The sequence below is a fragment of the Sander vitreus genome, chromosome 15, assembly GCF_031162955.1.
Source record: "Sander vitreus isolate 19-12246 chromosome 15, sanVit1, whole genome shotgun sequence".
NCBI classification, from domain to species: domain Eukaryota; kingdom Metazoa; phylum Chordata; class Actinopteri; order Perciformes; family Percidae; genus Sander; species Sander vitreus.
The window spans coordinates 6,659,231-6,678,756 of record NC_135869.1 but is presented as its reverse complement, the minus strand read 5'-3'; the positions used below and the strand labels follow the sequence as shown (position 1 = coordinate 6,678,756).

General features: G+C 41.4%; 1 protein-coding gene across 1 annotated transcript in view; it reads right to left on the bottom strand.

Moving 5' to 3' along the window:
- Positions 1–3,072: 3,072 nt before the first annotated feature.
- brsk1b (BR serine/threonine kinase 1b) overlaps positions 3,073–19,526 on the bottom strand; it is a 37,213-nt gene continuing 20,759 nt past the window's right edge. Inside the window, exons 13-20 of the mRNA XM_078270218.1 lie at positions 18,654–18,714; positions 16,229–16,835; positions 15,372–15,420; positions 13,306–13,429; positions 11,650–11,751; positions 10,950–11,058; positions 9,994–10,080; positions 3,073–9,887 (exon numbers count right to left, since the gene is read on the bottom strand). Of these exons, the coding sequence (XP_078126344.1) occupies positions 9,646–9,887; positions 9,994–10,080; positions 10,950–11,058; positions 11,650–11,751; positions 13,306–13,429; positions 15,372–15,420; positions 16,229–16,835; positions 18,654–18,714 (1,381 nt within the window). The 3' untranslated portion in view covers positions 3,073–9,645. The remainder of the gene's footprint in view (positions 9,888–9,993; positions 10,081–10,949; positions 11,059–11,649; positions 11,752–13,305; positions 13,430–15,371; positions 15,421–16,228; positions 16,836–18,653; positions 18,715–19,526) is intronic.

The following is a 19,526-nucleotide window of genomic DNA, read 5'->3' as shown; positions in this document are numbered from 1 at the left end:
AGGTCAAAGTCGTAAACACGCCCCCTGACCTCGGATTTACGAGCTCGGAACTCGAGTCGTACAATCTCGCAGTAGCACGAATTCAAAATCCAACATAGCTATTGTGAAAAGCTGCAGTAACATAAAGTTATAAGCACTTCTGTCTTATTTGCGTTACTAAATCAGTCGTTCACACAGGCATGCTCAACTTCTATCTGTGGACATGTTACGCTGTTTGCATGCACAAAAAACGGCGTAATGCGTTGTTATCAACTGGTATTGCTAACAATAACTAACCGGGCTAGAGCTAATGAAAACAATGAAAATGCGACTTTTAAATAGAACGCATTCAACTCGGGTATGACGTCATTGAGATATGACGAGATAAAATAACGCGCATTAGGTTACTTTATCAAAGTGGGTAGTACAAACATAATGTAAATTAAACATGCTGACCAGAATCAGGCTGGCCATGTACGTGCACACATACAAGGCATTTGACTCTGTTTCCGTTTTTTTTTTAACCCAAATTGTAGCAAATTGTAAAAAAAAAAGAATTCTTTACTGGACTGTGGGGTAAATGCATCTGCACCTCATTTTATCTAATAAAAAAACGGAGCTTTGCTTTCGCACGTTTTATTGCAGGGAAACACCTCTGGACACTTTGTTAGTGTCAGAGTGAGAGTTTTCAATTTCTGTCTGTAGGGAGCTCCGGTTATGGAGACCCTCCCACTTCCATGCTTCTGACACGCTCCACGGACACTTTTTTTAAGAGGAACCATGGCTGTATTACATTAGGCTATAGGAACGAGAGGATGCCGCGTTCAGGGCCGTATCTAGGGTTTTGAAATTAGCGAGGTCCACATTTGTTTATTTTATTGGATTACTTAGCCTATACTTAATGGATTGCATGCAAAATATTACTGCTTTTCTGGACGAGCAAAATTCATACCAAAATTATATATGACTATGAAAATGACACAACTACAAACACTATGAATACATACATACATACAGAGGGACCTGTTTTCAAAAATACTTTTATTAAGTATATACTTAAGTACAGTTTTGAGGTACATTAATTTACTTGAGTATTTCCAATTTTGCTACTATATACTTCTACTCTACCACGTCAGAAGGAAATAGTGTAGTTTTTACTGCACTACATTTATTTGATACTTATAGTTACTGTTTACATAAAAAAATAGCCTATATGATATGCTTGAATGATATGATGCAGTATCATACTGTACTACTAATCTACCCAGTAGTAAACAAAGTAGCCTATCCCCTCTCTCTCTCTCTCTCTCTCTCTCTCTCTCTCTCTCTCTCTCTTTGTGTGTGTTGTGTGATGTTTGGTTGAAGAACACACTAACTGCAGCCCTTTGCTTACATGCATCCCTTATGTTGATTTCCTGCATACACCTCTCTGTTCTCCCCTCTTCACCCATGGTCACATTTTCTCTGGTTTCTTCATTTCGTTCATGTATAGTTTAGATACATATATATATATATATATATATATATATATATATATATATATATATATATATATATATATATGTGTATATATATATATATATATATGTGTATATATATATATATACACACATATATATATATATATACATATATATATATATATATATATATATATATATATATATATATATATATATATATATATTGGTCTACAGCTAGCTGTCTGGATTTACCCTGTAGAGATCTGATGAGCAGTTAACCATAGTCCTCAGAAATCCACCGGAGTTTAGAACGCCAACACAAAGAAAGTAGAAAGTGACGGACATCCGGCCGAAAAGAGGGACATCCGGGGGAATTTCCAGCGGCAACGGACCAATCCCAGAAGTGGAACGTCGTGGATATAGACTAGGGAGTAGTAAACTACATTTAGTTTAACTACATTTTGCAGTATAGCTTGCTGGTAATTCAACCACATTCATATTTGCATAGTGATTCAAGTCTTTTTTGCCATTTTTTGTAGCCTGGTTGACACCAGACCCTTCTCAGTTGTAACTGAGAGTGGATCTGGGCAGGCTTCATTCACAGCCCATTTCCAAAAGGGGCATCACCAATGGACGCCACTCAAATGCCTCTGGGCGCAATTAGATAGTCCTTCAACCAATCAGACCAACGATCTGGGTGATGTAGCAGCTACAGCAGCATCAACGGGTTGCTGCGCTTCGGTGGCCGTCATGTTGAATGTAAACAAAAATCTGCTTGCTGTCGCTGCGCTATCGTCATTGTGTAAAGCCCGCCTCAACGGTTGTGATTGGTGCATCGATTTGGAGAAATTGGAAATGGGCTTGAATGTGCTCTTGGCCAGACTGACTTGCAGAGCAAATCTCAAATTTGCCGGAAGTTCGTCAGGGTTTTCCCAGGCTACATTTTTTGTGTAGTCAACTACTGAAACAACAAACAATTTTGGGCCATAAAAGGAATGATTTCTAAATTTTATTTCACTATTGATCTCTATTACAATTGAACCCCCTTGAACCACCTTTCATCCTGACCGCTGTGACCAATGCATTCGTCAGGCAGCCACTTTTGTTTAGGACAGGTTGAGACCAAAAGCCTGTCGTTTTTCGCACCACAGTCAACCATTGTAAATATTGGACCGAATTTCTTCACAAGCCACATATCTCCCCAACATTCTGACAATGAAATTTTTCCGACGGACAAATCAGGAGAAAATGAAGTTTGAAACCTGTTTCCGACTCTGGAACAAACATGCGCAGGATCTGGCAACACAGATAACAAAACAAAGAAAATATTAATACAATATGAAAATATAACTTTTCATCCATCCACATGACATTCACTACTTTCAGACAAGGCCACGCCCACTTTAGGAGACAGGAAGTGTGTCCCTTTTCATGGTTTCATACCATTGGTGATGCTTGTAATACCCTATTTTTGGTTTCAGAGAATCCTTGCTACGGCTCTGTGCTCAAAGTCTTCATATGAATCAGAAGAACCAGCCTATAATAATCATTTTGCTACCAAGTATAATTACTAAGCATTGATATGAGTGTACAATGAAACACAAACACCCATATATATATATTTCCATTGTTGTTTATTGGGCAGTATTTCTCACAGGCAATAATAATCATTGTCATAATAGTGCACTTTTCCTTTTTTTGTAATTATACTACAGACATTTCTCTTCGTCGTTGTCGTCATCATCATCAATAATTAGCTGTTTTTCTCGACCCACCCTCCCCCACACACCTCCCTCCATTTTTTTTTGTTGTTGCTTCTGACGTCACAAATTCCTCCTTCTACTGTGTGGATTGGAGGTTTACAAGATGGGTGGTTGGGTGGGTGGATGGATGGGGGTTGAGGGTCATGTGGGTGGGGTGTGGCGGGGTCAGGTGGGAAGGGGAACACGGGCGGGACACAAGAGATTATAGTCGTACAATTCTTACTGCGGAAGAAGAATGAGCAATAACGATGAGAGGAAGAGTGGTACGGCGACTACAGTGTCGATAAAAGATAGTGAACGCTACATAGATATGGATGGCATACAATGGAGACGGAGACAGGCACGCACACAGTGTATACAAACGTATACAGCGTCTGTGTCGAAGTATACAGTGTATAAAATGTATACAAGGGGAGGGGATGAGGGGACGATTATATACGGGGGGAGGGGGAGATATGTGCAGTTGGGGCAAGAATGGGTGTGGAGAAGTATTCAAGAGATACAAAGAGGAGGAATTGGGGGGGGTAGAAAATGTAAAGTGAATGGGTGGAAGGGGGTGTAAAGGAGAAATGAGGGAGGGAGGGGTGAGATTTCTTTCAATAGGAGAGTTTTGAGTGAGAGCAGGGGAGTCTCTCAACCGCAAATGTGCCAAGGGTGCCCTTGTGTCTTTGAATGGAGTTTGATGCAAACTTTGCTCAAAGTAGAGCAAAATCTGGAGCATTTTTGCCATTCTTTCTTTCCTCTTTTCATTCATATCCTTTAAGTTGCTTCTTTGTTACTAAAGTGGATGTAACGTGAAGTTGACTCGGGGGAAAAAACTGTTAAGTATGTGTGTAACTTTAGGGCGTTTTCACACCTATAGTTTGCTTTGGTCCGAATCAGTTGGTGACTAAGGGGCTATCCACACGGAGACGCTTTTTGATGCAAACACACGTCGCTAAAGCAGCTACGTTACGTTAACGTTAACTGCTATGGTTATCTGTTTATAAAGTGGAAGTAGACAACTTATCAAATAACTAGCTAATCTGTCTGCTTATCAACTCCTTGAACGGATTATAATAACTTTCAGCACGGCTTATTGTAGAAAGGCTACTGCAAGAAAAACGTGTAGATTATCAAAAAGACATTGGATCATTGATGTTTGTTTGACTGCCAATGTTAGCTAGTTAGCAGAGCTAACGTTAGCTCTGCCAGCTAGCGCGCTGCAATCATGTCAGTCATGGCAGACAGAATTGCAAAATAAAAAGCAATCCAACAGCACATTATACAATGTAAACAAAGATATGTTTTCTTGCGGAGGCCTTTATAAAATGAGCAATGGTGAAAGTTATTATAGTCCATGGATGTATTAAGAGAACGTTAGTCTAGCTAGTCATGTTATGATGGGAAGTGGAAGTGACAATACTCTTCTCCATTTTTTGGTGAATTTCTGTAGCAGAAACAGCGGCGCCTATAGGCCTGGAATATGAAGTAGCGCGTTGAGTCATATACAAGTGGATCCGTTTGGACATAACTATTCTTGAAACTAATCCAGGCAAGACGGGTAAAAAAAAGATTGTTTTGGTACGTGTGGACGTGGCCTTAACTATTTCACCGAGGGTGAACTGAACTAGTGGGTCAAACAAACTCTAGTTCGATTCAACCGAACTAAACGAGGCAAGGTGTGAAAGTGCCCCTAAAAATCCCTGACCTTTGACTTTTCAGATGTGTGTGGCCGAACTGCTGGGTTCTCCAAACTGCTCCACTTTGAGCACCAGGATGGGGAAAAGAAAACCTCTGATTACATGAGATAGGGGGGAAAACACATTTTGAATCTACTGTTAAACCAGCGCAGATGGAAAATCTTTCTTGATTATGTCCACCAAGCCAATGGTTTTCTCAGAGCTTCCTAAATGTGTTCCAAAACTCAACTGTGGCTACGATGCACTTGTCAGATATTATGTCAGGATATTCGGGAAAAGTTCAGTTTGCACTGGGATGTTAATGTGTGTGTAACGTGTGTAGACAGATTCTTGGATGTTGAAGTACAATTGCTACCTACACTTTCCAGTTTTCCAGGAATTTGTGAAAGACTTAAAACCTGGCCGTTATAACTGCAAAAGAATGTCGTTTGTTTTCCATTCTTGTTCAGCAGCTTCAGTGCAGTGTGAAGAGCAAAGTGGGAATGTGTAATGTGTGCGTTGGTTGGCATGAATAAACGCAGTTTCCCAGGGAATGAATATGATATTTGTGTTTTGCAGTCACTGTTAATAAATGATCTAGCATTCCAGTCTACAGCCATGCTAGCAGCTCTGTGAGGCTGTACTTAGCCACAGCGGTGCTTTGAGCTAAATGCTAGCTGCGGTTTGGCAGGTATCGTGTTAGCCATGTTCACCTTCTTAGTTTAACTTGTAAGCATGCTATCGTTTGCTAGTTAGCTCTGGACACAAAGTACAGCTGAGGCTGATGGAAATGTGTTGTTTTTGCAGGTCATATAAACCAAAAGTATTGGGACGCATTTGAACATTGACCGGATGACTGTGCTCGATGTCAAGGGGATCACCAGAGTCAATCAGTTTCCTACGTACATGCAGACACAGACGATCTAATAACGAGTTCAGCCGCTTCCCATTCCTGCTCACTTTTGCCTTAGGTGTGACTAAACAGATGCCTGAAGGAGTGAATAAACTCAGCACTTGATAAATACCCGGTGGTTAGGGTCGTTTGTTTGAAGGCAAAAAGTCCTCGACATCAAGCTTATCTCTCGCTGCGTGTGTGGAATTTTAGTCGTCATAAAAATGTGAACAGCTATGGTAGACGACGGTGCTAAACGAACAAAACAAAAACCAAACGGGTGTAAAAAAATAAATAAACACAACGTAAAGCTTGGAGGTATTTTTGCAGCACACAAGTTTCTTCTTTGTTAAAGAAGATCGGAGCGGGGTTGTTTTTCAGGTTTTCTCAGGGAACGCTGGTGTGCTCTGCGGTGTCAGACATCTTTAAAAGTGACATTTCCCTGTCTCGACCCATCTCCTGCTTTCAACAAATACATGGCAAATAAATAAATACATAAATACATAAATACATTGTCAATAAATATGTGGAAACCAAAATTTGTTTACACTCTTGCAATCATTTCGAGAGTTTTTGACATTCACGTGGTTGGCGCCGCCCTCTATTTTGCTGGTGGCAAACACAGAAACATAAAACACACACACACACACACACACACACACACACACACACAGAAAGACAGGAGCAGAGTAGAAAAAAAGGTATGGAAAGTAAAAAAATCTAACAAGCTAAATTTCATTCTTTATGTGTGGCTTCATTCCCCCCCCATCCAGGCAGTATGTGTGCAGTGTTTTTATGACAACAGACACACCAGAGTTCTTTTTCTTTCTTGCTTTTCTCTTTTTTCCCTTTTGTGAAAAGTACATCATTTGTTCATTTCCACCTGTCCTCCCTCCATCTTTCCTTTCAGAGAGGCAGCAAAGGGCTGAGGCTTTTGTTGGGGCTTTGGTGTCACCCTGCATCCTTATGCATCTATTGTCAAACAAAAAAGGAACATAGGAAGGGTTTCGGGTTGCCTAATTGTGGGTCGGCTGCCAGCCTATTTATTCTAACTCCACTTTTCCATCATCTTCAATTACTATCATTCCATGGACTTGAAATCTTGTCTCAGTTAAAAGATGCGTTTGGACCTTTCTCAAGTCCTTCATACAATACTCACAGGCCCATATGTACACTGAAAGAGTTATTGGTCACTGTAATAATTCCTCCTCTCCATACTGGCCGTGAAGTGGTCCTTTCTCCAACATGACAACAAGTGACTCCAACATGAGAGATAGGAGACAAAATACCACAGTACAAAAATGCACACGACACATATGCACTTTACAATGGTAATGGTGGCAGATTTACCACCTGAAATACTGAGTCAGTCTTGACACAATGGGTCTATGATATTAGATAGAGGTAGATAAAAGTGGGCCTATTATTTACTAGCTAGCGACTGTCAATTTTGCCAGCTGAAATTACAACTGTGACTGGCAGATTTTATCAGCTGTAAACTAGCTTGCTAATTAAGCTAGCGGTAGCTCCATGAGTTGGCAGAAAACTCAGACGGACTCTTTTTAAAACGGGGACCTTTAAAGGGGTCTTAAAGCCATAGTGCGCAACTATTTTCTATAGGGGTGACCCAGAATAGTTGAAATATTCTATGCTTCGATCGAAGGAGCCTGATTCGAATGATAATCTCACAGTCGAATCTTCGCAGAGGCTTTATGAAACGAGGATCATGCCATTTTGGCTATATGGGGGTGCTCAATGTCGGATTTTACATCATCCATCATGTTTCTTTAATCCTCCGTGTCCTCCTTGGCTACAAGAAGCTGTGTGGAGGAGGGGTGGGGGTGGTGCGCAATCAGTTCAAACGTGCGGTATGCTAGCCGCAGCCGACCTGTCGAGCGCCAGTGTGACGTCATGGGAGCGCCGTAACTGTTTATACTCGCGCGTGGTGGTCGCAACACTAGTTGCAGTCTTCTCCTGAACCGAGGTGGCGCTAATGAGGAAAGACTACCGACTTTGCTATTTCTACGGACTAGAAGAACAAGTAAAAGGTAAACAACGGCAGAACTGGCAGTAGCATTGCCGTCAATGATTCGAATTGATTCGATGACCTACTTCGTAGGATCAAGCCTTACATTCACCATAAAATAACTCATCTTAACCCGGTAAGTTTATAAGAGAGACTTGCAATCACTCTGAGAGTCCTGGCATCCGGTTGCGCTCAAGCTCGTTCAGGCTTCCTGTTTCCGCTTTGTCGCGCGCAAGCTCGGACGCGGTCACTGTACAACGGCCTTAAGGCTTGCGTCATGTGGATGCGCCGACAGTTTTGTTGTCATTACTTAGAAATTCCTCATGGCGGAGACAGAAACTACGCACTATAGCTTTAAGAATGCACTTGATAGCTATATACATAGCATTGAGCTAAAAGTACAGAAAAAAATCATGCGTGGTATACCGAACGTCAGTTAGGCTAGCTCAGACTGCTAACGCCGCATATTAGCTTGCCTGTGGACTTTGTTCCCTATCTTTTACAGTGGAGTCACACTTGGGAGGGATTCTTTCACAGCCAGCATGTACAGGAGAATATACAGCAAACTATAACTCTTTTAATGTACATATGGCGTATGAATGTTGAATTAAGAGAGACTTGGAAAAAGATCCTCACCTAACAGAACTGGCTATCACTGCCATCTCTAAGTCAGCTCTACATTTTTGCTGCTAGTTTTTCTCTTGTCCTTCCTTTGCTACCCAATGGATACCTGCTGCTAACTATCCTCTGTTTAGTCTCTATCTATCTATTCATCTCCCTCTCCTCCGGCGGGAGATTTCACTTGTGAGACATTCTACCTGTGGTGTGACTAGTGTCCTCCAAATGGGGCTAAATCTACCTAGCTATCCACTTGTTCTCCTCCATTAAAGGCAATGCGGTGTCATAGCTTCAGTGTAATTCAGAAATAATTGTGGGAATTTATGCTTCTCAAACACTCGAGGAAAAGTTGTCTTGTCTGTCTCGTTTTGATATTCCCCCTCGCTGTGGGGCTACAGAACGGAGACCATGTCAGATCCATTCTCCGTCATTTCTTTCTCTTCTCTCAGACTCCTTGATTGTTAAAGTACAGCGTTACGTTTGCTAATTATCTACAGATAAAATCCACTTTAACAATCAAGTCCAAATCAAGACTCTTCCTGTGATTCTTTCTCAAAAGACAAATCCTCATTTTGTTGCATTGCTTGAGAAGACACAAGACACTATTTGTCTTGAATTAGAAAGTGAGGAGAAGAGAGAGGAGAGAAGGTTTTCCTGTTTGGGTCAGGTTAGTGTTGAGGACATGTGATGTTCCAGGTGACAGTTGGCTGGTCAGGAAATGATAAAAGAGAATGACTTACGGGACTTACGTCATTGGCCAGTATCTTCCTGGGCCATTGTGACCGACTGATGGAGGTTTCCTGTTGGATTTGAACTATGTGCTGCATGTGATAGGTTGGTGGGAAGGTTATGTGCTTTCTTGATTCGTCGGAACGGGGTGAACGACGTGTGTGAGCTTTTCCTGGTATGCTGGGGACTTTTTGGGACATCTTGTTTTCGGGCTCCCCCCGGGGGTGAATCTGCCTATGAAGGCCGATTAGAGATCAGCTCAATCTGCCTCTGCCACCCCCACAAGTATCCATTTCTGCTAAAATCAGCTATTTGTGGGCAATTCTCCGTCCCAAAATCAGCTTCAGGGAAAAAAACTTCCCCCTCCTCTTCCATCCCATTGCTTTGGAATAATGGTAGAAAGCAAGGCAGGAAGAAATGAAATAGTGAAGGAAATAACATGGGTAAGATTGAGGGAAGGAAGAGAAAAAAGGCCAGGCAGGTGACCCATTGCCTCTCTTCCACAACATTCTCTTCAGGGATGAGACTGTGTCCCGTTGGACGACGAGAGGAGTCTGGTCTTGTCTTTCCCCGAGCCCTGCCTTTGTAAGGCGGTCCCGCTGCTGCTGCCGCCGCCGGCGCTGCTTCCGCTCCCTCCGTCTGCCGCGCGTTCCTTCTCTCCCCGCTCCGATCCGCTTTCGGAACGCCGGGAGGTCTGACGCGAAGGCGTGCTGGGCTGTCGGGAAAGCTGACCGTTCTTCTCATCTGGGGGGCCAGAGGTAAAATCGGCGAGAGAGGACGTGAAACAAACAACTAAACTACTGGTACGTGTAGTTTGTGTGTGTGTGTGTGTGTGTGTGTGTGTGTGTTTGCTTCTTACCAGCCAGTGCCTGCACAGAAGGCTGATCGTGAGTACTCAGGAGCTGAGCCTGGATTGTTTCCACCACTCTCTTGAATCTGCGACTGGGACCTAATAGAAAAGAGAGGATGATCTCGTCACTCATTGTCAGGTTGCCCGTTTTTTTGTTTTTTTTTAAGTCTAAAACTGTGAAAATTAAAACTCCAATTTTGTGGTGGAAGAAGTATTCAGATCCTTTACTTAAGTAAAAGTACTAATACCACATTGTAAAAAAATACTCTGTTACAAGTAAAAGTCCTGCATTGAAAATGTTACTTAAGTAAAAGTATGTAAGTATCATGAGGGAAATGTACTTAAAGTATTAAAAGTAAAAGTACTCAATGCAGAAAATCCTCACATTTTAGAAACTGTAAACGTTCCAAACTGTTCTGTGTTTAATCTGCTAATCATTTCAGATGGACTTGTAGGCCTGTATATTGTTGGATAGTTACATTTATAATAAAACATAGTATTTTATAAACTTAGTGTGTTTTTTTTGTGTGCAAAACTCTTAATTTGTAAAGTAACTAAATCTGTCCGATAAATGTAGTGGAGTAAGAAGTACAATATTTCCCTCTAAAATGTAGCAGAGTAGAAGTAGAAAGTGGCATGAAAAGGAATGACTCAAGTAAAGTGCAAGTACCTTGCTTAAGTACAGTGAGTAAATGTACTTAGTTACATTGTACAAGGACAAAAATGGAAAATAAACACTAAAACTGAAATGAGAAGAATTTGAAGACCAGAGTCCATACTTTCAGCATCATGTTCCATATATTCTAGGATCTTTTTAAAGATATATGTAGGATTTTTCAAAAGAAGAGTGTGTCTCATATCGACGAATACTTTTAACTGACACACACACACACACACACACACACACACACACACAGGATGAAGCTCTACATTCACTCTCTCTCTCTTCCCCATAAACACTCTCCTACCTGTTATTAGAGTGAAGGTGACGCTGTAGATGCCCATCTCTCGTTTCCCTTCCCCCTCTGCTCGTTCCCTCTCTCGTGCCCTCTCTCCCTCAGAGAAAGCAATGTCCACCTACAGGAGAGAAGGACCATGTATTATTAGTTTGTGTGTTTCTCTCAGTGCTTTTTTAATCTCGGTGTCCCTGGGTTGGATCTGGAACTGCTTTTAATACTACCACTGGGACTGGGGGGCACTAAAGTTGTACATTTTCCAATTTTACACATAGTGGCTTCAAGCATAAAGCTGTAACATTACTTAAATGCTCTCAGTTGTTAACCTATGTAACTGTAAATCCAAAGCAGAACAAAAGAACATGCAATATAAAGTCAAATGTGATTTGACTACAAGGGTGTATGTATATTTGTATTATTATATGAACAAGCATCATACATCAAACATTCATAAATGCTGCTTAAATTTTAGCTAAAGCTGCTTCAAAAGTTTTGGATTGCATGCTATTAGATGTACATTTTGTAGTGACGCTATTGAATTTCCATGATGCTTACATTGAAACAATCAAAATATTCACAGGGAGCACTGAGACGTTGACTACAATTTGATATAAACCTCTGTGGGTTTAAATGTTTTTTTTTTTTTAATTTGTAAAGATTGAGTTAGGAGTGTTGTTTCTCAGGGCTGAAGAGGGTAAAAATGTAACAGTACTTGGAACTTGACGGGCTTCTGGAAGACCGAGGGGCCGCCAGAGGACTTGTACTCTGCCCGGAAACTGTTCTGAGACACCACACTGTGGCTCAGGGATGGGATCTGGAGAGGCAAAAGAAAAGGGTGACACTCAGTGAAAAAGATCAAATACTCAATCTGTGCCTTCAAAGAGCAGCTATTATACTACTTTTCCGGTCTTAGTTTTTGATTCAGGACTCAGGACTATAGAGCAGCCTGACATGATTCACGGCATAATAAACTACGTAGATCGTGGGGAAACTCTTCCCGTCATCTGTGCACTTTCTGCAGCTCCTCTGAAAGCTTGGTTTAGGTTATAAGGTTATGTAAATCATTGTGTAACCTAGCCAGCGTTAGTATAGCAGCACCCTCTCTCCCACAAAATATGTTGAGCTTGCTAGCTAGCTAGATACAGTTCCTTTAGATACGTTACAGAATTATATGTGCTGCTTAACCTGACGTTACCTTACTTTATAAATGACAGTTAATATTAAGGTTATATGGTTTACCTTTGGTGTTATCGGTAGGGGTCGTGTGGCTTAGCTTATAATAGGCCTACTCATACAGCGGCAAGGACATGATACAGTGTAGCGTTATTACAACAATGTTCAACACACATATAAAGTTATTTTTATCATGATTGTTTTGACCACGGATAACAGCGCAGGGCTACCCCACGATTGAATTTGCCACATAACGTTAGCAAAACAGTAGTCTCGCATTGCCAGACCTTCCTTCACAGCGCTGTGGAGGAGGGTCTGGCTAGTAAACACAACATTCTGGGATGGGAAAAAAATGTGTTCTGGTTTATTGGCATTTCTTTAAACTAATCACAATCGTCAAGGGTGGTGCTAAGCGCCGCACGGAGCCACGGTGCCGCTGCAAAATAGCCTCGGGAAGAAAATAAGGGACATCCGGTGGAATTTCCGGCGGCAACGGAGCAACCCCGCAAGTGGAACGTTGTGGATATAGACAAAACTGTAGGTGTATGGATAGTCGAGTCATGTTATGGTAAGTTAGCTAGCTTGCGCACCCCACTGTCCCTCTGCCTCTATCCACTGTTAGGAGACTTTTGCCGGGAGAAGGGCAGGTCTGGGGACACACGGCTTGCTAGTAAGCTTGCTAATTCCACTATGCTTTCATGCTAAAATGAGCCAAACAAAGTTGTCACTCATCTGGCAAAAAAAGTGTGTGGATATAGCATCGAGTTCTTACATTTTACTCATTTAATGGCTGGCTAGTTAGCTAGCTAGCTTGCTCATTCATGTTACACTTGTTGCCACCACAAAGAGATAACACTGTGGCTATTTCATTAAAATGAAATGACATTAAGTAATAAACATAACGAAACGTAACGTGAAACAAAACTTTAATACATTAACTCATCCATGATAATTATTTCTGCCTGAGTCACGTCAGATAGATTTTAGACTACAACTCCCATGATCCCACGCTACTTCACGACATCATCAAAGTCCGACATCTTTTTTTGTTCTGACTGAGGGACCCCGAGAAGTGATTTTCTACCATGGGTCCTGGCGTTGAAGATATGTCCACTATTGCCTTTAACGCCACAAAGGGTATTATATAGTAATGCTGTCTTATTTAACCTCTTTTTTTAAGCTCGATTGTACTCACTGAGAGAAAAGCATGGACGATGTCAGCCTTGATGGAGCTGAGTGGCTTGTCTCGAATCATAACAAAGATCTGCTCCTCCTTCTCCAGGCTGATGAAGTTGCCGAACCAGGACTTCTTAGCCAGTCTGCAAATTAAGTGTTTGAAACAGATTAGATCCATTCCCACATCCTTAATGAGTAGGGCTGGGTATCGTTCAGAAATGTTCCATACCGGTACGAATACCAATACTCTTAGTTTGATACCGGTTCCTGAGGGATACTTTTTTTTCCGATACCAAATTTTAATGAAATCCATTTTGACAAAACAAAATTACAACATTAAACATTACGGCACAATCCTTTAATTTATTTTTCAGCTCCTACTACGTGAGCGTCTCTGTGTATGTCTGTCTGAGTTTTTCCTGCCTGTCTCTACGACGGTGTAATGTTAGACAGCCAATCACACGCATTAATAGATCTTAGTAAAAGCATGCTGCATGCTTATTGGCTCACGGATGCTGATGAGATTTGCTCCTTAGGTATTAAAATTTCAAATTGAATGACGGGGCATTTTTATACTCGATACTACAGAGGCAATTGGGAAGGTGCCTGAAAAGTATTGAATTCGGTAACCAGCCCTAATTATGAGTACAAATTAACTAGTATACAAAAAGTTATTTTAAACTGGCATATAATGACTGACAGAGTTCAGTCAGAGACACTCACGTCAAGGAACTGACACTATTTATAGCATTTTGGTTACATTTGGCAGTCACAAATTCTGCATGGGAGAACCAATGCCCCCTTAACAAACACATACATGAACATTTAACCTTAACTAAATAATTCCAGGAGATTGGGGTGGTGGAGCTAACGGCATGAAATGAAATGAATAGTGAAAGTGTCACTGGTATGGATTTGATTGGAGGTTACTTGTCAGCTGGTAGTCAATAAGCTGGTGAATGAGCCAGTGATTCTGAAGCAGGAATGGAAAAGCTGATAGCAATCAGTTAATGCAGATTTTTCTGACCAGTGATAATAATGCAGTTTTCCATTATTTGTTAAATATAAGGGAGGAGGGGGATGCTGGCAGTGAGTGGTGCCGGTGTCGTGCCAGAACCGTAGCCTAGCGCTGACAGTGAAAGTCCAGTTCTGATTGTGTTGAAGGACTTTCCCCCCATTGCAGTGCTTTACTTAGATTTACAGTTTCGTAATTGCTTTATTTGGAATTTGGATGATGGCGTTTTTTTTCTTTTTTGTGTATTATTGTTGTTTAAATGTAGGCTATTAAATGGCTATTCAAAACATATGTCCGGAACTTGTTTTATATGGCTGAATTCTGGAATATTAACGGCCATATTGGGCGTCAACAAGTCTAGACCCTTGATGGGCACGCGCCATATTTAGAATATTTTCACTGCTCTACCTTGCCGTCTGACAGCCCTTACCGACGGAGGAACTGAAGCCGTTCTGTGCTCTCTTCAAAGCCACCAGACTCTTTTGACAAAAACAGTAAGGTTGCCGGTCTACCACTGCCTCGATGGGTTAGTTAGTTTGTGTTACTGGTGTTTTAAAAGGATGTTTGGATTCACCAGATGTAAAGCGGTGAAAATATTCTAAATATTGCTTTTTTTAAGGTGGGCCTTTTTTTAGGTGGCTAAAATATGTTTGCTTAGCTTCTGTGTCGGTACTCAGATTTGCTTCTACAAACTGGGGGGGCGTGCCAACTTCCATCTACAGTAGGTAATGTAGGTACCTTATACAACCCCACTTAAAAAAATCAAAACTGTCCCTTAAAGATGGTATAACTCCCAAGATGAAGACTTAAGTACTGAGCTCGGGAATGAATTACAGTATCCTATGCTTCTATGCTACTAGGATCATGAAACTGAAACCAAAGTTGTTAAACTGAAATGGAAAGTTCTATCTCGATTTTGGAAACAGTAGTTGACAAAAGAAATCTCTGTCCTAAAGATTGAAGCCCGAAAGCTCTAAATGCTACTGAATGGACCTTGTGATGACATTGTTTTGTCAACGAATTAACTGTAGAAAGTAGAGAAAGACAAACTAAGACATGTGTGGACTTACTCTGGGCTGGACTCTGGAGTCAAACTGGACATGTCCTCTGATGTGGGGACTAAAAAAAGAAAAAGGGAGACAAAGAGAGAGAGAAAGGAGAGAGAGGAAAAAAAAAGGAAACAGGCAGTGAATCTTGATGGCATGCTCTAATCTAATTGCCCTAATTACAGATTATCACTGCCATTAGTCAACACAGCCACAGGCTCCAGACTGGGACATGTGGTAGTTTATGGTAATAATAGATTGTATCTTGGATGTGAATACAGAGTAGGAGAACTCTGTTTTTTTTAAGCTGTTAGGTGAACATCAAGTTCACACTGATGGAGAAACATCTTACTTCATCCTGCAGATTTTTTGGGTTGTATTATCTCAACCAATCAGTGGGGAGGATTCACACCACCATCACTTACTGTGTGTTTGTTTAAACCTAATAACCTGCTAATAATATGTTGGATTTGTGTTAAGACATTTACATTTTTGACAAAATATTATATAATTAATATAAATTATTATACATTATACCATAATTTGGCGCACCCCCTACAGTAACTCTGAGGACCCCCTGTTGAAGATCTCTGGTTTAAACCAAGCCTTCCCAATGTGGGGCCCTTTGTTTTGGCCCGCCATGGCATTTGACATGCTCATGCCTTTTCTCTGCAGCTAAAAAGTACTTAATCTGAGTTTTACGGCAATGTAAAGCACAATTTCCCAACACAAGTTTTATCTGTGATGAATTACAAGAATTACAGTATTCTTTAACATCAACATTTATTTTTGGCTCGTTGCCTTCCATCCAGATACAATTTGGCCCTTTATATGAAAGAGTTTGGGCACCTCTGGTTTAAACCTTTTTCGACCTCACTCACCTTGCAGTTTGCGCCGATGGAAGCGTGGCGAGCCCAGAAGGTTGTTTTTGAACGAGTTGAGTCTTGTTCTCCAGTGGGCGGAGCTCGAGCCGGCCAGACTGCCACTGCCGCCCGGGCTGGAGGGCGGCGTCAGCGACATCGAGGCCCCGCCGGCTCCGTCCGCTCTGGAAGAAGAAGACGAGGAGGAAGAGGAGGGAGGGGTGGTGGAGGAAGGGTGTTGGATTTGGTGCACAGGCGTGCCCAGCGGGGTGGGCAGCGGCGAGCCCTGCGGCGTGACCTGCGACACAGGAGGAGGGGTGGCAGAGGAGTTAGAGGACGAGTGGACGTTCTTGGACTTAAAGACAGACGGAGAGGGGAAGTTGAAGAAGCGTGGGATGGGGGAGAGGAGTGGAGAGGGGGATGGGGAAGGGGAGCGTGGAGTCTGCAGAGGGAGGGACTTCATGGAGTGGAGTTGGGGCCGGTCGGCGGGGCCCTTTGAGGGCAGGGTCTGTGTTTTTGGGTCGGGCGCTGGGCGGGTAGGCCGAGAGGTGGTGGCACTTCCTGGTTTGGGGTCTTTGGAGGAAGGAGCGGAGGTGACTTCTGATTGGCTGAAAGTGAAGACCGGGCTCTGATGGGCAGACAGAGAGAGATGGGGAGAAGGAGGGAAAGAGGGATGGACAGATGAGAGAGAGAGCAATGGTCATGAATTATGACTTAATGGAAAGGGTTCTTCAACAAGCCTAGATCAGATGCACCAAAGGGAAGATGGATTTGGTGCATCTCTATTCTTGGGTATAGTTATGCGAGTTATGTTTTAGTCCCTTTTTGTCCATGTCAACATGTGCACACAGACTTTTGTCTGAGGCAGCATGGCGTGTCTATGAAATGAAAATGTGTATGACTGAGAATGTGACAGTATGATGGAAAAGCATAGCTAGCAGTGACAGTCCGAGCAAGGGTTATCACACAAAAACACAGCACCACAGGAAATTTGTTTTGGTGGTTTTGATGGCAAAAACTCATATTTATAAATTGAAGCTGCTGATAATACATATTTGTTGACTTTATATTCTCTATGTTCAATAGGAAAAAGATCCACAACACACAACACTACAGAGAGCTAACAAAGACCAATTGACTGCAATTGATAAACAAAAAATATGTTGCCTTCTGGATTACAAATTGAAGGATTAGGCTGGAATTATTCTATATTTTTCTCAACAGTTACAAAGAATAAACTTAACTCCAAAACTCACTGGTCCCTATTGAAGATGCATATGTTTAGTTTAGTAACAACTGGACACTGTAGTTTTTATCAACGATTACTAGAAAATAGTGCAATTATTAGGGAATATTTTCAGCTGCGGATGAATGCACATTTGGTACCTTAGTTATTATTTAAAGCAGCAGAATGGTGTATGTGGGATTGATTTAAAATAAACCACAGCACCCAATGTCCATGGATATAAAGGAACGCGTTACCCCACTCATTGGTGTGTTTCAATACTTTTTGGACAACAATGAAGCTCTATGGCACAGAAGAATAACATTTATCAGGCTTTTAATACACAGAAATAAATAAAAAAAACTTAGGTAGTTCAATTCATTCTTTGTTTGTTTTTGTTTTTTCATGGGATTTGTTGACAATTACAAAAATATGATCACCCTAATCCCTCAAATGTGCTTACATTGTACATACAATGTGTACAATATAAGGAGGGGAAATATGACGGGGAAAGTCTGAGTTAACTCTAACAATTTCTGAAGTGATCTTTACTGTATGTGCAGACATAAAAGGAAGACGTACCCCCAACAGAAGTGAAAAAGCATTTATTGTTTTTTGCAATCAATGTGTCCTACTCTATGCATAAAAATCGTTTGTGTAGAGTGTGCTTAGGTCAGCCTTAACCTTACAGTCCTAATGCACACCAGAAAGCTGTCTAATTCCAAGTAGGCTAAGCAAATGTAACTCCAAGATGGTTGCATTATATGTTTGTTAAAGGTATAGTGCGACTTTTCGGGAAAATACCCTTGCCAAGACTTGGATTAAAAGATTGATAAGGGACTGTTCGTTATTTATTTAAGGGGCCACCGGAGGAGTTTTGGGACCTTTAGCCAAAAAAGACATGACCCTCCCCTCGCCAGTAAAAAAAATTCTGTGACCCTCCAAAACAATTTGGAAAAAAGGCATGACCCTCCCCCAGCAATTTATCGATACCTTCTGTACTGGTTTGCGCTTAGCAAATATATACAGATTCCCATTGTTTTTTAACAGTCATGACATACGTGACTAAACCTCTGCATTCTCATCTGACGCATCCCACTCCTCTGTTATGGTGTGGTGGCCATTTCAGTAGATTTACTCACTAACATTGTTGTGGAAACACAATAAGCATGGAAACTAAATGCACACTTCCTGCTGAAGAGAGTAGAGTGAAGTTCTTACCCTGGGACTGCTGAGAGGACTGGAGGACAGGCCTGTGGACGCTCCACTGACTGAACGAGACCTTTTGAAGACAGCAACAAACAACAACAGTCATTGAGGCGAATGGGACTTTCAGGTGCAACAATCAAAAAATATTCTGTAGTTTATAATTCTAGTTTGCTCTAAGGTTGAGTTTGCTATTGAGCTTGTTACCTTGCAACCTGGACCATATGTCCCCATGCATTTGGGTCTAATAGACTGATGTGAACAAAAATCTTTGGTCTGGATTTCCAGGCTACCAGTATTGAGCAAGAATGCAGTAAACCGGGCCGTCGCGAACCGGGCTGCAATGTAACCCAATGGGGCAATTGCGCACCCTCGATTTTTTTCCACTAAAAGTGATCCTAAAAAAATCCTATAGGGCAAATGTTCATTGTCAATTATCGTCCATAAAAGTGCAGTTTTTGCCACTGACAGGCTCAGATTGTTATTAAAAGTGTCTGACAACATTATGGAAAGGATTTCTAAGGAGGTCGACCTTTCTGTTAAAGAGTAAGATCCTTTTTTTTTTTAAACATAAAACCATCCGAGAAACTGCGTTCGCTAAAGCCACCAGTAGATAAACTGTAATTTTATCAACTTAAAATACTTCATACACTTCATTCAAAATCGACAGACATTAAATAAAACTATGAAAAGCCGTTTCGGTTTGTCTTTCCACTTTTCCAACAATCCCAACTCTAGTTTTGTTTGAAACAAACACATAGTTTACCGATTTACACGTGAAAATATGTTGGCTCTATACACGCTAAAAGTATTGTTTTTTTAAATGGAGTCTGGTGGGTTTAGCGATAGCCATCTCAGAGATGTTTCTGGTTATACAAAGCAGATTTT